The sequence below is a fragment of the Berghia stephanieae genome, chromosome 4 (genome assembly GCF_034508935.2).
Source record: "Berghia stephanieae isolate SIO BIC M18660-M18661 chromosome 4, UCSD_Bste_1.3, whole genome shotgun sequence".
NCBI lineage: Eukaryota > Metazoa > Mollusca > Gastropoda > Nudibranchia > Aeolidiidae > Berghia > Berghia stephanieae.
Window position 1 is genome coordinate 17,809,485 of NC_088363.1, and position 19,535 is coordinate 17,829,019.

Below are 19,535 nucleotides of genomic sequence, written 5' to 3' on the forward strand. Positions count from 1 at the left end.
AAAGAAGAAATATTAATGATGAGAGAGGAGACAGAGTGGAATGAGAGAGATACGGCATGAAAGTAAAGCTCACCTCCTTGTCCTCAGCAGTGATACCATCAAACACCATAGCTACAAGCTCATCAGTGTCTTTGTCTATCAAAAATACAGAGCACCTACAAGCAAACAAACAAAAAGTATGAAATACAGAATAAATTACAAAACACGTTTGTGTGGATTTTTCCATGAAAAGCAAATGAGATATTTTTGTTTGTTTCTACATATGTGACCCATCATCTTAAAACGGTATTGTGTCGGGATAAATCCCACCCCGAAAATTGAATTTAGAATTAATATTATAAGATTTTAGCTATTTGACTTGTTTTCAATGTAAGAAATTGTATAGATTTTAAACCAAACCATATAGAAATTTACCTCAAGTTTAATTTTTTTGGCTGTAAAGTCAGTTTTCTGTTTCTCTATCCGCATAATACTAATACCATTTTGAGGTGATAAGTCATATATGCAGAACTGGGCCATGCAGTAGGCCGTTCTTTAAGAGGAGTCTTGCACATTGAGTAAACATTGGTTCTATGTTTCTAGTTTCAGTGCAAAACAAGCATTAATTAATCCTTGCTATCCTCTGAAATTTTAACTATTTTTGGAACTTTCTCGATTTGACCTGACTATCCAATCAACATCAAGTAAACACAGGCTTGTGAATTTTTTAAAAATGTTTTATTTTCGTATCAATCTGATGATGCGTCCCCGGTCATGCAATTGGACAGTTTTGTTTTTTTTGGGTTTTTTTAAAAAACTCTATGATGTGACATATTACCAGGAGAAATAGATTGTATATTTATAACTGCATTGAATAAATTTCAATGGCTGTGTAGGCAAGAGTTTAAAAATAGTAAATGAGATGACTGATTAGATTCAATTCAACTTTATATCACTATTTTCACCAAAATAAAATTTATAAAAATGGTTTAAAATTTACAAAAATCAGTTTCGTCTAAAAAGATAAATTTCATATAATCATACCTTTCTGCATCGGTGAGATTTCTTGCTTCTTGCATGATTTCTCGAAGTAATTTTGTAAGGTCATCTGTAATGGATATGTGAAAAATAAATGAAATAAATGAACTAAAACTGTGAAGAAATATTGTAACTACAGCTTATTGTTGTTACAGATGGAAGCTTATTATTCAGCAATATCAAATGTCTTACTTCTATCATCATCATCATCATCATCATCATCATCATCATCATCATCATCATCATCATCATCATCATCATCATCATCATCATCATATTCATCATCATCAACCCCATCATCACCACCATAATTTTCATCATCATGTGAGACATTACCAAAGTACTTAATTTTGCCTCTAATAACTTTATACATTTTAAAGATTAGGAAAGATATCACTGCTCATTGGATCAAGCTCCTTTTCCCCCTTCTAAGATGTACCTTCTCTTTGTAATTATAATCATAAACGAACACCCGATATGTCCCCCTAAAATAATTTTCAAAAGACAGCTCATGATAAAGAGAAAACAATCATAAAAACAAATGTAAAAATTTAAAACAACTAATGGATTATTGAAACACACAACTCCAAACAAATGCTGAACACAACATTGCAAAGAACTCCAAAAAAGAATACAAACTGCAGACTTGCCAGTGTCAATAAAACTAAATGTTGGTATCGGTTGATATATTTTCAAAAAAAAATATAAATATAAAGAGAAATCTATGTGAAGCGAAGATGCATGATGTCTTGTTTATAGGAAAAGTTACTTTAAATCTTTAAATAACAGATGTATAGAGGCTTAATCAGATGCAGTTAAGGAATAAAATTATTTTCCTGTAATATGCTGGTATAAAAAATTTATAAATCAAAATCTGATAAAATAAGGCTGAAATAATGTAGAAATTCAAATTTTATCAGTACATACAAGAGGCAGATCTACAAATACTACACATGCTTATATTTAATTTTTTTTTTTTTAACCCCACTGATTTATCTGCCAAATATCAACATTGAATGATAATACTAAAGTGTTCTATGCGAAAGCAAAAAAAAAAAAAAAACGTTTAAACAAGAATTAATAAAAAATAATAATAATTATAACAACAATGTCAATCAGACAAAGTAAATCCAAGCTTGCAATGCCTCTAAAAAATTATACCAAGAAATTGGGTGGAATCACAACGAACAGGGATTGAACCAATAATGTCCCCGAACTTGACAGTATGTCTTGGATGAGTTTTCATTGGAGCCCAAACATCACTATCCAAACAGTAAGACTGGTTGGTCACTTCAACTTCTTCACCTCTGGAAATCATGCCTCTGTTTCTCATAAAACCGTTGTCAAAACTATTTGCTGTTTCATGGTAAATATCATGATTTTGTTTCTTATGATAAAAATTAACATTCGGTTTTATTTTGCACAATGATTCATCATCAGTGTTACATGATTGCTCGCTGTTGACACTTTCCTCTGATAGATCTTCCTCAATCATGTTTGTATATTCTTTCTTCCTATAATTATCATCATTGGTGCTCTTGTCCAGTGCATGGAAGAGCTCACATCTTTGATAGCATGAATCACAACAACAGTCAGAGTTTATTATATAATGCTCACTTCCAGAGCAATATGTTCCATCGATGTCATCGTACGTAAATGATTTCCGAGACTTTTTTCCAAACTCAACACCGTAATGTGAACCGTCCTCTCCCACAAAATAAGACCTCTGGGCAAGCAGCCTCTTACAATAAGTTTTATCTGGGCTAGAAACTGCATCACATGGGCTAGAAACTGCATCACACTTGAAACTGATAGGTGAAAAATATTCTTTTTTGTCTTCAAAAACATTTATACTGATATCAGCAGCCTCATGCATGCAAAATGATTCATATTCATATTTTTCATCAGGTATTGTCTTTATGAGATGAACATCATCATTATGAGAATTGAAATCTTCAGATGGGTCAGAAAAATACTTGCAAACTGCGCCCCTGATACAAGCTGAAACTTCATCCTCAGGTTGTTGACATTTGGAAGAATTTTCAATATTTTGAGCCAATTTGACAGCATTGGTAGGTGAGTATAAATAATCAAAGTAGGATCTTTTGTCATTGAAATTCTTTTCTAATGTTACCTTTTTACATTCTCCTTCCACACTAGAATGATATGTTTCTTGGAAAGCAAATTTTGGGAAATAGCATACATCAGACTCTATGTCAGCACCATCAGAATTCTTAACCCAATGGAATTCCTTGGATATTTTTCCTGGTGGCATATCCATAACATCTATATCTTTGACATATGTCTTAGGAGATTTAATCTCAGAAGAAGTTTCAATATTACAAAATTCATCCAGCCCATTTTCAACAAAGTCTGATTGGTTCCCCAAATTGTATGTTTTATCTAAGGCAGTTTGTTTATTTCCTGGATATGTTATTTCTTCAAAACAGTAATGCCTATTTTTCTTCAGTTTCTCGAGGTTGTTTTCCATGTGTACTTGAATATCTCTCATTTCAGTCATATATTTTCCTTCAATATCTTGGGTCAAGTCTAAATTACAATTGGAGCAATTGCTTTCATAGTCATTAGGATTAGTATATGATAGAGTATCGTAATCAGGAAAATATTTCCTTTCTTGTCTCTTTTGTACATTTTGACCATCTCCAAATTCTTTTTCTTCTACTTCAGATGCATTATATTCCAGAAAAATCCTATTTATCTCAATGCAAGGTGACTGGTCAGCATTACTGACATTCTCCCTCAAATGACTGCAGCTTATAAAATCCTTATCGGAACCTGCATCTAGACATGAAATATCTACTTCATCAGTATTCATTACAGGGATGTTTTCATTATTAACCTGGATATATGTTCTTTCTCTCACTGGACTCTTATTTTTGTCTTCATTAGAAAAAGTCACCGAACAACCGATGCGATCAAATAAATCACTGTCATTTTGGGTTACAACTTCACAGAAATCATTCTGATTTACATTAAATGTCCTTTCAGCAATTGTGCGACTATCAAAATGATTACCACCACCAGTCCCATTGATGATCTCCTGATCATTGCTCTGACAACTTACCTGTCTATTCGCTGGCCTATCTATTTGATCAATTTCATGAATTGAAAGTATATCTGTATCATTACTCTTAGATTCAGATGAGTCTAATACTATCTGATGTGAATCATCAAAACTATCCATGTTGTCAGAGTACGCCTCGGAAGATGCATCAAGATCATCTGTAATATTACTCTCACTACACTCATCAACGCTTTCTTCCTCATAATTTTCCTTATCATCAATGTCAGAACTGGAAAAATCACCTGCAGGGTAATTCACATTCATTAAATCTTCATTGACATGATCTGCAATATATTTCTGATCCAAAACTCTATCTAATCCTTCATAATGTTTTTCACAAAGTAAGTTATTTTTTTGATTAATAAAAAGTGAAGTTCCATCAACAGTATTTTCTGTTTCATAGATACAGAAGGTTTTGTTAAGGTCACTGCGATTTTCAAACATGAATGAGTCATCATAATCAATGGAGGAATCATCGTAAAATGTATGATTCAGATCTAAATTGTCTTTGTTTTCTATCAATTTCCTTCCAACATCTTTATGAGTTCCACTCCATTTATCATAGCTTTCAACTCTTTTCTTATCTAACATATTGAATGTCAACAATTTATTGGTATCTTTAAATTCTGCGTCCTTTCCATTTCTAATCATTTGCCTGGTTTTATGCAAACTAATCTTTCGTTTCATGATTGGTTTGGAAATGGTTGAACTTTGCACATCTGTATCACTTTTAGAACAAAGATAAAATGAATTGCATCTTTCCTTTCGTTGGTCCTTATTAGCTAAATTATTATCTCTTTTTGAATGTACTTTAACATACTCCTGAAATACTTGATTACTTGGCACATTATCAATCTCATTCAAAGAAGGCATTGAAGATGAGTAGTTGCTCCTGTCGTCAAGGTCAGTCTTTCTAGTTTCAGAGTGAATGTTTGAGGAGCAACCAACACAGTCTAATTCAATTTTTACTTTCACCAATATATCAGATAAACAAGAACAATGGTCAGTCAGTTTTGTTTTCATCTCTACCACATTTTTATTTGGTGCAAGAGTCTCACATACACTATCAAGCAAGTTGTGTTTGCAATCCTTTTTGATATGACCAGAATCAATCCCATCATCATTCTCTTCACCAATCGTTTCATCTTCCTTAAGTATTTTGGTGCAACCATCACAACTCGAGACAAAACTGTTATCCAGTTCATCAGCATTGCGTTTGTCATCTGATGTGATAGAAGTAATCTGCTTGTCAGAAAATTTAGAGATTGAATTTCCGTCTTGCAATGGCCCAATTGTTTTTCCACCATAGTCCATTTTCATCCATTTCACATCACTTTTGTTTATTAAATCAATATTGATATCTTGAGAAAGATTATTAACTTCATTTTCTATATTGCCACCTATAGGGCCCTTCATATCAACATTCTTTGACATAGGATTGTTTTCATACATATTCGTCTCCTTTTTATCCATAAAATCGGTAACACTCTCTCCCTCTTGAAACAAATTTCTAATACAATTGCCTGATTCTTTATCTTTTTCATCAACAAATGTTCCTGCAGGATAAGTTATCTTCTCACTTATCAAGTCTATTCCACAATCATCAGTAGCTGTGACAAAAGATGTTCCTTCTGAGAGATCTCCTATATGTTCTCCGCTGACATCTATCACTAACCTCTCCTCACTGGTGTGACTGGTATCATTACTTGTTACACCACTTGAATAAGTGACTTCATCCTGTGATAATGAATGGAGCGCATCTTCACTACTCACTTCCTCCGGGATTGATGTTAGGTCAACAGAATAATTCATTCTATAAGGAGATTTATTTTGAGTAATGAATGGTTTGTAGTCAATTTCAATTGAAGTCATTTTATTCTCTTCTTCATTTTCCAGAAACTCATCATTCAGACGGGCATCAGCATGTGATGATAGACTGTCTTCCAAAGAAGGCAAGTTTTCATTTACATTGCAATATGCAGCATCCTCTGCTTCCTCGGGGATAAAATATTTCTTATTACCCAGAAATGCAACATCTACCTTTTCAATAGGTGTTCTTGTAGTTGGAAATTTCTTTACACTAGAAGGAATATGTACGTCTGATTTTGGGTAGTATATCGGACATGTTTTGTGATCAATGTTACGTTGCCGGAATAATTCAAGTTCTTTGTAAAATGTTAAATAACTCTTTCTAAAATCTTTAACTTGTTCTCTTCTACTCATATATTTACAGCCATTGACAGATTCTTCAGGCTTTTCAAAACTACAGGTCACACTTTCCATTATGACAGACTCGGAAACATTAGAATGAGCGGATATTTGCATACAAGAGATGTTCAGCTCACTAACCGAAGAAGGAAGCTCATCATCATCAACTGTGGAGTCAAAAATTGTTTTCATGTCTTGCTGAGAATCCTCAGATCCTTTGATCAGTTCAATATTCTGTTTATTCAATTTGGAATATAGATAATCTGGCAAAAAATTGGCAGCGTCGTGTACGGATGTAATAACATTGACTTCTTTCTTTCCAGTACTGTCATCCATCTTATCAAGAAAGTCCACGGCCGGTTCATATCGAATTGAATGCATTCCTTCTTCTTCTGAAGTCATCAACTGATTAGCCTCATCATCCTCAGAGACGTCAATGCCAAATGATACAGTGTCATAATCAGCTGGCTTATATTTCAATTTCCTTCGTACATTCAATTCAGATGTCACACCCATGGATTCTCTATCTGTTGAGGGTAATATATTCTCATATCCATCATCGTTGAAATTTAGAGCATCGATTTGGTTCAACCTCATACTTCCATCTTCTTCAGTTTGGCTGTCAGTGAAATAAAATGAGTCTATATTTATGCTGGAATCACTACAGCTTGTGTCAGATGACAATTTGCATTCAAAACTCAATGTTCCATTTTCATCAATCGTATGAGCTGAAGGTAATTCATTTTTCATTGATCTATCCCATCCCAAAATGTTAGATTCGTGTATCTTTAGTGTTCCATTTGATTTCATATTTTCTGAAATAGAACTATTAAACAGGGATCCATCATCATCTGGTTCAAATGCATCCCCCATCTTATAGGCCTTATCTTCTTGAACAGAAACACTATTTTCTATAAATCCAGGACCAAATTCTGACATTCTGAAGTGTGTATTGGCACAAATACTAAGTTCATTTTTTGGGCTCACATCATTGTTGATATCCAAAACTAATTCCAGTGTTTGGCTCCTTTCTTTGAAGCCCAAGTTAATGTCATAGGACTCATCCCACATTTCCAAAACAGCATCATCTTCAAGGGCAGTCACATGACATGTTTTCTGCCCATCCTCTTTGTCCTCATCCTCCATCCAGCTGATGTCTCCATCAAAGGCCTGGTCATCGCCACTAATCAAGTCACTCTCATCAGGCCCAGTTGCATCGAGGACTGAGGACTCTTTACTTTCACTTGATAATCGATTGACATTCGACTCCACTTCTTCCTCAAATGCATGCGTAGTTGATTCCAATTTTTTCTTTAAATCCTCATGATTATATTTTACTTCTCCCTGAAATTTGTCTTGATTGGATATCACATTTTTGACAAACTCAGTTTCAATCAATGACGTCTGAATGGTACTGTTAGAATTCTCTTTTCCAATCTGACAAATACAATCTGCATTTTCAAATTTATCAATTTCATGAGGAGCATTAATTTCAAAAGTATTTTGCTCTTGATAAATCCCATCCGCTGAATTTACAGGTAGAGCCTGAAAGTCATTAGCAGTTCCAGGTTTTACTGAAATAATTTGTAATCCTTGTAATAATTCATCATCATCTTCAGATGTTTCTCCCTCCTGGTGAAAATGATCCAAATGTTTAACATTTTGCTTACTGCATATCAAGTTTGAATCGTGTGTTTTATATTTATAATGTTCAAAAGATGACTGAGAATGTTCATTATCTATAACATTTTGGTCGGATGTATCTTGTTCATCTAATTCTGCATGCCCAGTTTCAAGACCGTGTTGATCAGAGTGACTGTTTGCTTTTAAGTCAGGTTCTCCTAATATTACATCAGTGGGATGATGACTTGCCAGTAAAAAGTCCCCATCTTTTTTAACTGATTCAGTTCCAAAGTCACATTTGGTAGTTAAAACATCATTAATAACAGACAGATTATCTTCAGGATAAAGATTGTGCCCAGTGGATGCATCTCCTTTTTTAAAGAGATCCCATTTACAGTCAGAATTTGGTAGATCAAAGCCAAGGATTGAATCTTGATTAGTGTGACTGTTCTGCTTCCAACAACATCCTTCGTGATTCTTTAAACTATGATCTGAGGTCAGTTCGGCTGAATTGCCATCAAGCCAATCAAATAAATTATCTTGTGGGTCAGAGTTGTCAAGGACATCTAGCTGAGGCTCTGATTTTAATTGAGGGCAAACATCTTGATATTCCGGACATGAATTACAATAATATGTTGTAGGGGATTTACTGTCAGTTGTTATAATCTGATCTGTGGTGAGGTTATTGTTTTCAAGAAATGCTATTCCCTTGTTCAAAACATCAATACTTCTGAATTCATTTGAGCCGACATCATCACTTGAACAAGAGGCGCTCTTTGTACTACTAGGCTCAACCATGCTATTCTCTTCTTTTAGGGATTTTATGTTTAAAGAACTGAGAGTGTTTTGTTTAGATAAGGTGAATAGTAACTTAGAATTTTCCAATTGTTCTGTGTCTTCAATTTGGTAGATGCCATTTGCATCCTGAGACTTTGGAGTAGACTGAGCTAGCGGCATGTTATGGTTATCATCTTCTAATTCTAGGGAAAGATTATCTCCCTTATCATCCTCAATAAAGCTTGGCAATTTTTCAATCTCCTCAACGATTTTCATGCTGTTCAAGTTGACTTCGTTAATGCATATTTGTGACCATTTTACTTTAGGTTGCTCAAAACTAGTTGAACCAACACCATTGCTGCAATTTTTGTTGCCTTGTTTCTCACAATTCGTTTCTGAATTGAAAAATGTCATAGCTAAGTTTCCATGATTTCCAGTACTCCAGTTTATACTTGCGTCTGCATTTTCACTCGCTTTACTACTGTCATCAGTTTCAATTTGCATTATCTGTAAATCACCATTATTACTGAGAACATTAGTTTCATATCCCGAACATTCTTTGCCACCCATAATATTAATTGAACTTGCTCTGTCATTTTTATCCTTAACACTGTCACAAGTGTAATCAAAGTCACATTTATTATCAACATCATCGACTGAACAAACTGGGTCATTTAGGCTATCCCTTACATATAGGCAACATCCAATATCATTTTCGTCATTAATAAAACCAGGAACATTTTCTTTGATGCCTTCATTGCCAGAAATCTCTACACAACATTCACCATTGATGTTGCTGCCAAAGTCATCAAGGGAACAATTTCCATCTTTCTTAACCTCAAAACCAGCAGTCGGAAATTCTGTTATGTCTTTATCATTATTAAGATCAGCATGATTTTCAAAGTTGTTTTTCAGATCACCATCTTTACTAGAACAACCTACAATTTTGCTATAACCCAAGTCATCAGCATGGCATAAAGAGCCATTGTCTATTTCACTTTTATGAACATCAGTAGATTTTATTTCATTTGTGCGGTCCAACATTTTATTTGGGCGGGACACGCCAAGTTTTGGCTGAAAATCCTCAGCAAAAAAATGCTTGTGATCTTCATCATCAAAACTATCAATAAGACATTTCGAGCTATTTTCGCTTTCAAAGACATCAATGGAGTTCTCCGCATCTTTCTTAACATCATAAAAATCATTAACAGAACTTTCAATGTCATTTTCATCACCCAAATTAACGTTTGGACAATCTCTATTATTGCTACCAATCGATACATCAATAAACCATTCTCGGCTTTCTACATCATTCAAGCAATAAACATGCTCTTGTTTATAATCTTTACCATCAAAATAGTCTATAGTGTGCAGTGAATCTTTCTTGTCCAGGGAAAGATCCCTTGAACACTCATTATCACTTTTATCACTCCTGGCACTTTTGTAATCTATAGAGTGAATAGGGTATAGCAAGTCGCCTTCATCATTCAAAACACTTAAATCACAATTTGCCACATCAATGTCATTCAAAATATCAATTACACTTTCAAAGTTATCCTTGTTGTATGACACATGGCTATCACAAGCCACACCTTCTTTATAACCAAGGGAGTCAACATTACATTCTGAATCATCTCTACCATTTTGGACATCAACAGGTATGTCATCTTTATTACCATAATCATCTTCCTCACGTGAAGTATCCAGATGGCATTGTAGAATATCTTGATCACCATGACCATCACTTAGACAGTCTGAGACATTTTTGCATATCAGAACATTACAATCTGCAGTATTACTCACAGATTCTGCATGGTTAGAAACAAGTTTATCACTCTGAGTAAAAGAACCAGTGACTGACATAAACAACGAATCTTCACAAAATGACACTGAATCAGTTTGGTTTTCATCAAGATGTCCATTTTCATAATCGTGCACGACTGGATCCATTTCTTTGTCATGGCCAGCATTTCCATCCTTACACTTAACATGAATATCATCCTTTATTGATGTTTCATCTATCTCGCTTTCCTTCCAGCCTTCATCATCTAGGTTTGAAAACATTGTGAGTGATTCACTGAATAAGTATTCTGTTTTCCCTACTCCACTTGTAGAGGAACTTGTCAGAGAGTTCTTTATAACTGAGGTAGGTGTTAATTCTATAATATTCCCTTCAAGCTTAAAACCACAGTCTCGTTTGTTTGTGACGCAATTTGAGCTGTCAAGCTGATGAAACGGACACAAATCACTCTCATGAGCACAAAAGGAATCTAAACTAGTATTTTGAATTATTTTATCTTCGGTCAAAGAATGAAATGATTTATTTGTATCATCTGGGGTCAGATATAAATTGTCACATGATTTGTTATCATTCATAATCAAATCAGTTTTAGATTTCACACTATCATTTTTAATAATCTCATCTTCGTTTTCATAAATATGTGTGAAATCAATCTTTACATTCTCCATTTTTTTGTCATCCATCTGAGAAATAGCACTTGTTTCAACATTTTCAGTAATATCCTCATTTTTAGTGGTGCAAAAGTGGAAAAAATCAGGAGTCACATTCAAACACTTGGCAGAGCCTTCAACACGCTCTTGTATAATGCCAATTTTATGAGCTTCAATGTTAACAATATTGCCTTCACTCAGTTCCATTCTAGTTAAATTATTATCTTTAACATCAGAGGAGCTTTTCATAGACAATTCCTTACCATCTACTTCAACATTTTCATCATCTCTGGGCAAGCAACCTTCTCTTTGATCAATATCATGCAATAATTCATCTTCTGCAATCACACAGCAAAATGAATCATGTATCATGATCAAATTTGGTTGCATCGAAGAATTATCTTTTGTCAAAGAGCTCTCATTTTGGGTGTTAGTTTCGTGTCTAAGATCAATATTTTCATTGACTTTGGTATGCAATCTATGATCCATACCATCCCTATCTCGGGTGGCCATTTTATTTAAATTTTCAAATTGTACCGATTCATTCACTCCAGCTTGATCACATCCAATGTCCATAATTTCACCCTTAACATCAACGTTTTCACAGTCTACATCTACACAATCTTTGGAAAGCTCTACAGCCTCATTCACATCACTAGTCTCATCAATGTGGCAAATCTTTTCTTCCATATTCATTTCATCTAGTTCACTGGCAAATTCCATAGAGTAAGAGGTTGTGTCCAGACTTTCATCGGTTAAATTAAAATTTTCATCAATCAACTCCCATCCATCAGGTGTCACAATATTTTGTTCATCATATTTGTCAATATCTTCACTGGTCATATCCATAGAGTGATTTACATCATAAATGTCAATATCTTCACTGGTCATATCCATAGAGTGATTTACATCATAAATGTCAATATCTTCACTGGTCATATCCATAGAGTGATTTACATCATAAATGTCAATATCTTCACTGGTCATATCCATAGAGTGATTTATGATATCAATGTCTTCATTGGCTGAATCTATTCCATCAATCTGATCACCTACCATATCAGCCTTATTATCTAAATGAACATTATCAGCAACTTTTTCAATATCTGCATCATTTGAACACGCCATATTATCTATCTTCAAAATATTTCCATTGCTGGCATCCATACATCTTTCCATCTTGTTTTCACCAGAATCCAAAAGTTCCCCCTCTTCTTCAAGCGCAGATTGAAAAGGTTCTTCTTCATTGGAGGTATCACTGTCAATGTCTTCAATGGAAACGTCAGAATTAGAAATGTCACAGGAAGAATGAACAAGACAATCATTTGCTATATGAAAACAATCATCATCAGAATCAGTATGAACAGTAACTTTATCGTTTATTGAATAAGAATGAATGTCTTGTCCGACTGTCTGGGCAAGAACATGTTCATTCTCAGGAGGAATAATGAGATCAGTGAAATTGTCTGTGGAATCAAAGTGATCTTCTTTGCTAAAAGAATGAGTGATGTCATCATGTCCAGATTGTTCAAGGCAATCTTCATCATCCTTAACCAAACAAGAAGCCTCATTGACAGCTACAACTGAAGCCTCTGCCTTGGAAGTAAGAACATCAAGAACATCTATTTTTGGGAAATGGATAAAGACTTTTTCCTTTACAATATGGACAAGTTGATCTCGGTTACCTTGAGGGAAATTCTCATTTGCTATGTGATGAAAAAGTGATTCTCCATTTGCAGGATGAACAATATCAGCATTTGTAATGTATGCATTGACACCTTCATCATTGCTTGTATGGATAGGATCGTCCTTATTTGAAATACGAGCAACAGACTTTTCATCGCTGGTTAAAGAAACATTTTCCTCATTAACAATGGGATTAGGGACTGGTTCATCAATAGCGTTATTAGCAAAGAGGTTGTCATTGGAAGTTATGACATAAACATTATTGTCCACAGTTTGATCTAGAGCTCCACACAAATCAGCATGGACTAGACTGTCAAGTTTTGGAGTCTGATTACAAATGTTACTTTCTATACAAGCAGCAATAGTGTCTGTATTCACACTAGAGGAAAAATGTTGTTTATCAACATGGGAACTAAATTCAATTTTATCTTCATTGGCAAAACAGAGAGATCCTTCTTCATTTGACGTATCAATAATAAAACCTTCATCAGCGATGTGAATAAGACTCTCTTCGTTGGCAGAACTGACAAGAACATCTGAACTGGAAGTGTTGACATCAAAGAAAGCAAACTCTGATTGAGTTTCAACATTTATTCCATCATTATTTTTCTTTGTTTGAACAGATTTATCCAGTCTATTTTCTTCACTCCAATTCTCTTTATAGGCATTACCCATATCATCATTCTTCACGTTTTGTCCACAAGCATCATGATCAATGGATTCAAACAGGTTGAGAATTTGTGACATTATTTGATCAACATTATCAAACTGAAAACTAAAATCCCTCTTAGCCCCCTTTAAGTTTGGGCATTCATCTTTGGGTTGTCTAAAAACAGTTTTATCAAGTGTGCTATCATGTGTGTTGCCAAGACGTAAATCCCCTGTTTGTTCATCATTGTCTACAACTTGGTGTTGATCAAGAGGAACAAGCAACATTTTGATTTCCTCCATTTGGCAATGCAGACCCTCTACCAACTGTTGTGACAATTTATATAAAGTTTTAGAGGACCTCAACACGGATAAAAATTGATTACTCTTCACCAATGTTGAATATTTGGGTTCATGGATTTCGGGTTTGGAATTGGTCCCAATTCTTTGAAAGAGTAAAGATTGTTCATCTGATGATAAAACATCAGCTTCTCCACTTGATAAAAAAACATTTGAATGTTGAGAAGCAAAAGCTTTTTCATAGAATAACCTTTCTGCGGATTCATTTTCCTGACATCCATTCAATACCATATCATCTTGATTTTCCATTTTCCTGAATAATGTTTCTGAATCAACTAGTCCTTGGCTTGCAGAAATAATCCTATTGCTTGATGGTATTTCTTTGCATGCATTTACTGCAACTGATGAAGTATCTGATAAGTCAGGCATGCATGTTAGTGGAACTAGGGATTGGGAGGTGGAAAAAGACTTACCCAGCCTTGTGAAAAGCTTTTTAGCTACTTGTAGTAGTGCCTGAATAAAGAAAAAAAAACAGGAAATAAATATATGAAAGAATATTGCTTTCAATTATAAGTTCTCCAAAAATAGATAAAACAAAAATTCAAAAGATTTTAAGGGGAAAAAAGACTGCACGCAGAAAACACCATTGCCTTCCTCAAATATTCCCTTGTTCATTTAGAGTTTAAAAAATAATAAGTGTACCTGTGTCTGGTTCTTGAGCTTGCGTTCATTTTGGAAAGCTAAGGTACTGGATATGACAGTGGCGGTGTATTTGAAACACTGGTAGATCATTTCAGTATCACTATCGGTAAATCTGAAATTCAACAAGAATTATTAAATAGATTGTGCACATAATGCCACCAGTGTGACTGAGGTAAAGCCACTTTCTTAAGCAACCCTGAGAAATCTTTTAAAAATGTATACCATGGGTTGGAGAGCTGAAATGTTTGCTCTAATTTTTGCCATTTTTGATCCAAATAAATAGTAATCAATTAGTCAAATGGGGAAAAAAATTGCAGAGGAATTCGACTGATAAATATTTATTAATATCTTAAAATAAGACGTTGGATGTTGAAATATAACCAAAGATTTTCAAATTTCTAAACTTACAAAAAAATAACTACAAAGAATCTACAGTCTTAAACTTGTTATCAGAACACTTGGGATTTATTTTATTTTTTATTTAATTATCATTTATGACCTACTGCCTCAAAACGGTACTACTATATGGGACTAGTTTTGATGCTATAAATAGTGTCTAAACAAAATCCTGAGAGTTGATTCAATCTTTTATGTATGAGTGATGAGAATGAACATATTTTCTTAGTTAAAGAGACAAAAGACTAAACTTTCACATTTCTGGTCATTGAAATGTTAACATTCCTGTTTGGCATCTGGCTCACTATGACAAATTTTGTTTTGAGACGGCGTAGTAGATCTTCAGAGAACTAGACCTATGGTATGAGTTTACCCCAGTTTCTATAGGGAATGAGATTAGTGGAAGAGTAGCGTCCCTTGATTGGACGTCACCCATAGTCTGTGATGTCACCGGCGGAAAAGTTATTAGAGAGAGAACGTCATGTTGGTTGTGCGTACAACCAACATGACGTTCTCTCTCTAATAACTTTTCCGCCGGAGACGCACAACCAACATGACGTTCTCTCTCTAATAACTTTTCCGCCGGTGACATCACAGACTATGGGTGACGTCCAATCAAGGGACGCTACTCTTCCACTAATCTCATTCCCTATAGTGTGAAATGGACAATAGCAATTGTTTGTTACCCATTAGACAGACAGGACGCTAGTCCATCACAAAGAACTTTTGCCAGATCTAACAGGCCCAGCTACGCAATCACATAACAACTTCACCCGGCGTTGATTTCAATCCCTCTGCAGGTTAAAGGAGTATTCGACCAACTGAGCTATCAAGACCCCCCCCCCCCCCCCCCCCCCCCCCCCCCCCCCCCTTCCGTTTGGGTCATATCTATTTTGTCTTTGTTTGTTTTGTTTTTTTATGCTAACAAATGAAAATGATGATTATTTGACAACACTCTGGGATGACGTGATATCCATACTCTTGGTCGTTGTCCTTGTTGACCATGCAAGTGAGGCCAAGCAACTCTTTGCCATCTGCAACTGTCACAGGAACACATAGAAAGCTTTTCAAGGTCACCCCGGACATCTTCTCCACCATAACTTTCCCATCCTGGAAAAAAAAAAGCAAAAAACCAAATGAAGGGGTGTGATCATCGCATCCTTACTGATTCTTTAGCAGATATGATCAATATTTTAAGAGCTATCTACTTCAAATTTCTATTGTGTTCCCTATTTTTTTATATGTATATGTATATATATATTTATGAGTGTTGGTGGGTACTCGTAGGTACGAAAGTGCTCGATAATGATGGTTAGAGCTAATATAGAATACAAATTGTATAGTGACAATTTGTATTCTATATATATATATATATATATATATATATATATATATATATATATATATATAATATATATATATTATTTTTTAAATATTTACCACAATGTTTGAGACAGTCTACATTAATGTTTCAGGCTTAATTCGCCATCGTCAGGACTGTTGTTTTGTTGACTGTTGTTGTTTGTTGAAGTATTATTTTAAAAATATTTACCACAATGTTTGAGACAGTCTCAAACATTGTGGTAAATATTTTTAAAATAATAATTCGCTCCATTACTACATGTCGAGCACTTTCGTACCATGTTTGTATCAAACACGATTCAATATATATATATATATATATATATATATATATATATATATATGGGTGTGGGTTTTTGTGTGTTAGTTTATGTATATCTGTGTGTGGTTGTGAGAGTGTGTGTCTTTGTGTGCGTCTGTGTTTGTGAGAGAAAGAGAATGAGTGAGAGAGTGAGTGAAAGAGTGAGAGAAAGAGAGAGAGAGTGTGTGTGTGTGTGTGTGTGTGTGTGTGTGTGTGTGTGTGTGTGTGTGTGTGTGTGTGTGTGTGTGTGTGTGTGTGTGTGTGTGTGTGTTTGCTACATATTAAAAAAGTTTCTAAATTTAAACATTTATATGTTTCTATATATATAAGGAGCCCAGTTTGAAAATTGCTTCCTTAAAAATGTGACTTTTTAAAATTATTCAATTTAATATGCATTCGTCGTCATCTTCTTCATCATCATCATCATCATCATCATCATCATCATCATCATCATCATCATCATCATCATCATCATCAACACCATCCTTGACACCATCATCATCATCATCATCATCACCATCTATGACAGTTAAAAGTATGTCCTACAGCAGGCAGTTCTGTGAGACTAATGGGTTGTCTAGACTCCAATGCTTGAGCAAAATCACTATGAGCACCCTGAAATGGCAAAACAAGTCTAATAATGAAAACAATAAACAATACAAGACAATTCTATTGCACACTTCCAGCACTCACTAAGGCGTTCAATGTGCTTCATGTGAAATCACATTCTAAACAATAACTCTAAATTATGTAGAAATGTGGTCTTGTGGTATGACACTTGCCTCGGATTAGAAAGTCCAGGGTTCGAGTCCCCGTTCTCACTGGTGTATAGTTAAGTCCTTGGATAAAGCTCTTAACTCACATTCTCTCACCATATTAAGGTGTAAAATGAGTACCTGGCCAATAACAGCCTTGTCTCTGTGAAAAAAAATTATAATTTTGCCTAACAGGCGTCATGTCTTGTGTTACACGTTAAGTGTTGCTGTTGGCTAGGGACCCTTTGTAAAGTGCTTTGAGCTCATTTAATGGATATTGTGCTAATTAAGAGCTCACTTTTTTCAAATATAATTATTACAAAAAGGAAAGACCTTAAACACAGAGATTACCTTAAAACTCTTCCTATGTCAAAATCTTCCTATATTTCCTAATGCTACTCTGAGGCCTCACAGTTCAACGATGAGTAACAGATCACAGCAGTATTGTGGGGAGGGGGGGTGGGGGGGGGGGGGAAATGATCTTATATATACTGCAATATCCGCTAAATGTGCTCAAAGCATTTTACAAAGATGCATCAAGCCAAAAACAATGTTTAACATCTTATACATGGATGCAAGCAGGTTAGGCCCAAAAAAAGCCTGAAAGCCATTTCCAACAAATTCAACACGCCTGAAACCTATTTTGAAATATGATCTATTGCCTCACAACAAAATGTATTATGCGGGGATGATTTTAAAAATATTTTTGAAACATTTTTAACTTGAGCTTTTATATATATAGTGCAATATTCACTTAACATGCTCAAAGCACTTTACAAGGGGTCCCTAACCAACAGCAACAATTAACAATGACGACAATACATGACGCCTATTAGGCAATTTTACTTAATTTTTTCTCAAAAAGACAGCGATGTTAATGGCCAGGTATTCATTTTACACCTGAGTACATTGAGAGAATGGCAGTTTCCAAGGACTTAACTATGCGCCACTCAGAGCGAGACTCAAACCTAGGACCTTCTGATCCGAAGGCGAGTGCCATACCACAAGACCGCATAGCCACACAGATGCCGAAAATAAATCAATATTCATTTTAAAAAGCTGGACATCCATGTTAATCCTGAAATCTTCACCCATGCATATAGGATGAGACATGCACCTGTGGGGCTCTTATAATCTGTCTTCTGACAGACACATCGTCTTTACTTTCCAGGTACTCATTTACTCCTGAGCTTGGTGAGAGAATGCAAGTAAAGAGCTTTTTCCAAGGACTCAATTTTGCAACGCACAGTGCAGGACTCAAACCAGGGAATTAATGATCCGATTGAAGCTGTACAGGATCCTATCTTTTAATTGAAGCCAAAGAACCTCTTGGCAGAAAGTAAGCCATTCTATACTGCTGGGTAACTTAATTGGCTGCAGTATATTTTTAAGCCTCGGGGGCATGGTATTTTAACGTCGTTAGTATTACCCAAGTTGCAGTGATACTCTCTTATTAAAATGAAATATAATACAATAAAACAATGTATATTACACCTAAACCCAACATGTGCTGGGAAGCACTTTACATAAAACCAGATCCTATAAGAAACATTTCATGGAATGAAAATCTTCGGAGTAAATATAAGAAATAAACAATAGCATGTTTTAAAACATTTCAACCAAGTCATTTAATCAAAAGATATTTTTCAAGGTATGATTTTAAATGCTTTTTAAAACTTTCACAAGATGGACCTTTTTAATTAATCAAAATACTTTATCTTGTCTCTGAAAAGTAATCGACATTATAATAGTGAAGGACTCAGTTCATACAGTGAAGTTTCTTTTTTCTTGTATTAAATAGTTTGCAGTGTACTCTAGACCAAGCAGAGGGTGCTGAAATAACTAAATAACACAGGCTTGACTCCCTCTCGATGTATTTTTTTTAATTTTCTAAGTTCTTCTTCTATTACTTACATATCTCAACCCCCCTTTATTTGAAAATAACTGTGCAGACTGGCATATTCACCCCCCCCCCCCCCCCCCCCCCCCGATCCGATTGAAGCTGTACAGGATCCTATCTTTTAATTGAAGCCAAAGAACCTCTTGGCAGAAAGTAAGCCATTCTATACTGCTGGGTAACTTAATTGGCTGCAGTATATTTTTAAGCCTCGGGGGCATGGTATTTAACGTCGTAGTATTACCCAAGTTGCAGTGATACTCTCTTATTAAAATGAAATATATACAATAAAACAATGTATATTACACCTAAACCCAACATGTGCTG

The 19,535-nt window shown here is 34.9% G+C and overlaps 1 protein-coding gene across 23 annotated transcripts in view; it reads right to left on the minus strand.

Moving 5' to 3' along the window:
• Positions 1-19,535, minus strand: part of LOC144970138 (cGMP-dependent 3',5'-cyclic phosphodiesterase-like) — a 258,901-nt gene that overhangs the window by 39,410 nt on the left and 199,956 nt on the right. For 22 of the 23 annotated variants that reach the window (XR_013644912.1, XR_013644911.1, XR_013644909.1 and 19 more), the window contains 6 exons: positions 17,103-17,171; positions 15,873-16,003; positions 14,498-14,609; positions 14,269-14,308; positions 1,024-1,087; positions 74-155 (listed from right to left, as the gene is read on the minus strand). Coding sequence is in view for 14 of the 23 variants with exons in the window: in XM_078909406.1 (XP_078765532.1) it covers positions 74-155; positions 1,024-1,087; positions 14,269-14,308; positions 14,498-14,609; positions 15,873-16,003; positions 17,103-17,171 (498 nt within the window). In the remaining 9 variants the exon portion in view is untranslated. Of the gene's footprint in view, positions 1-73; positions 156-1,023; positions 1,088-10,991; positions 11,997-12,093; positions 14,309-14,497; positions 14,610-15,872; positions 16,004-17,102; positions 17,172-19,535 lie in introns of those variants that run through there. The other variant, XM_078909395.1, reaches the window with a different exon arrangement.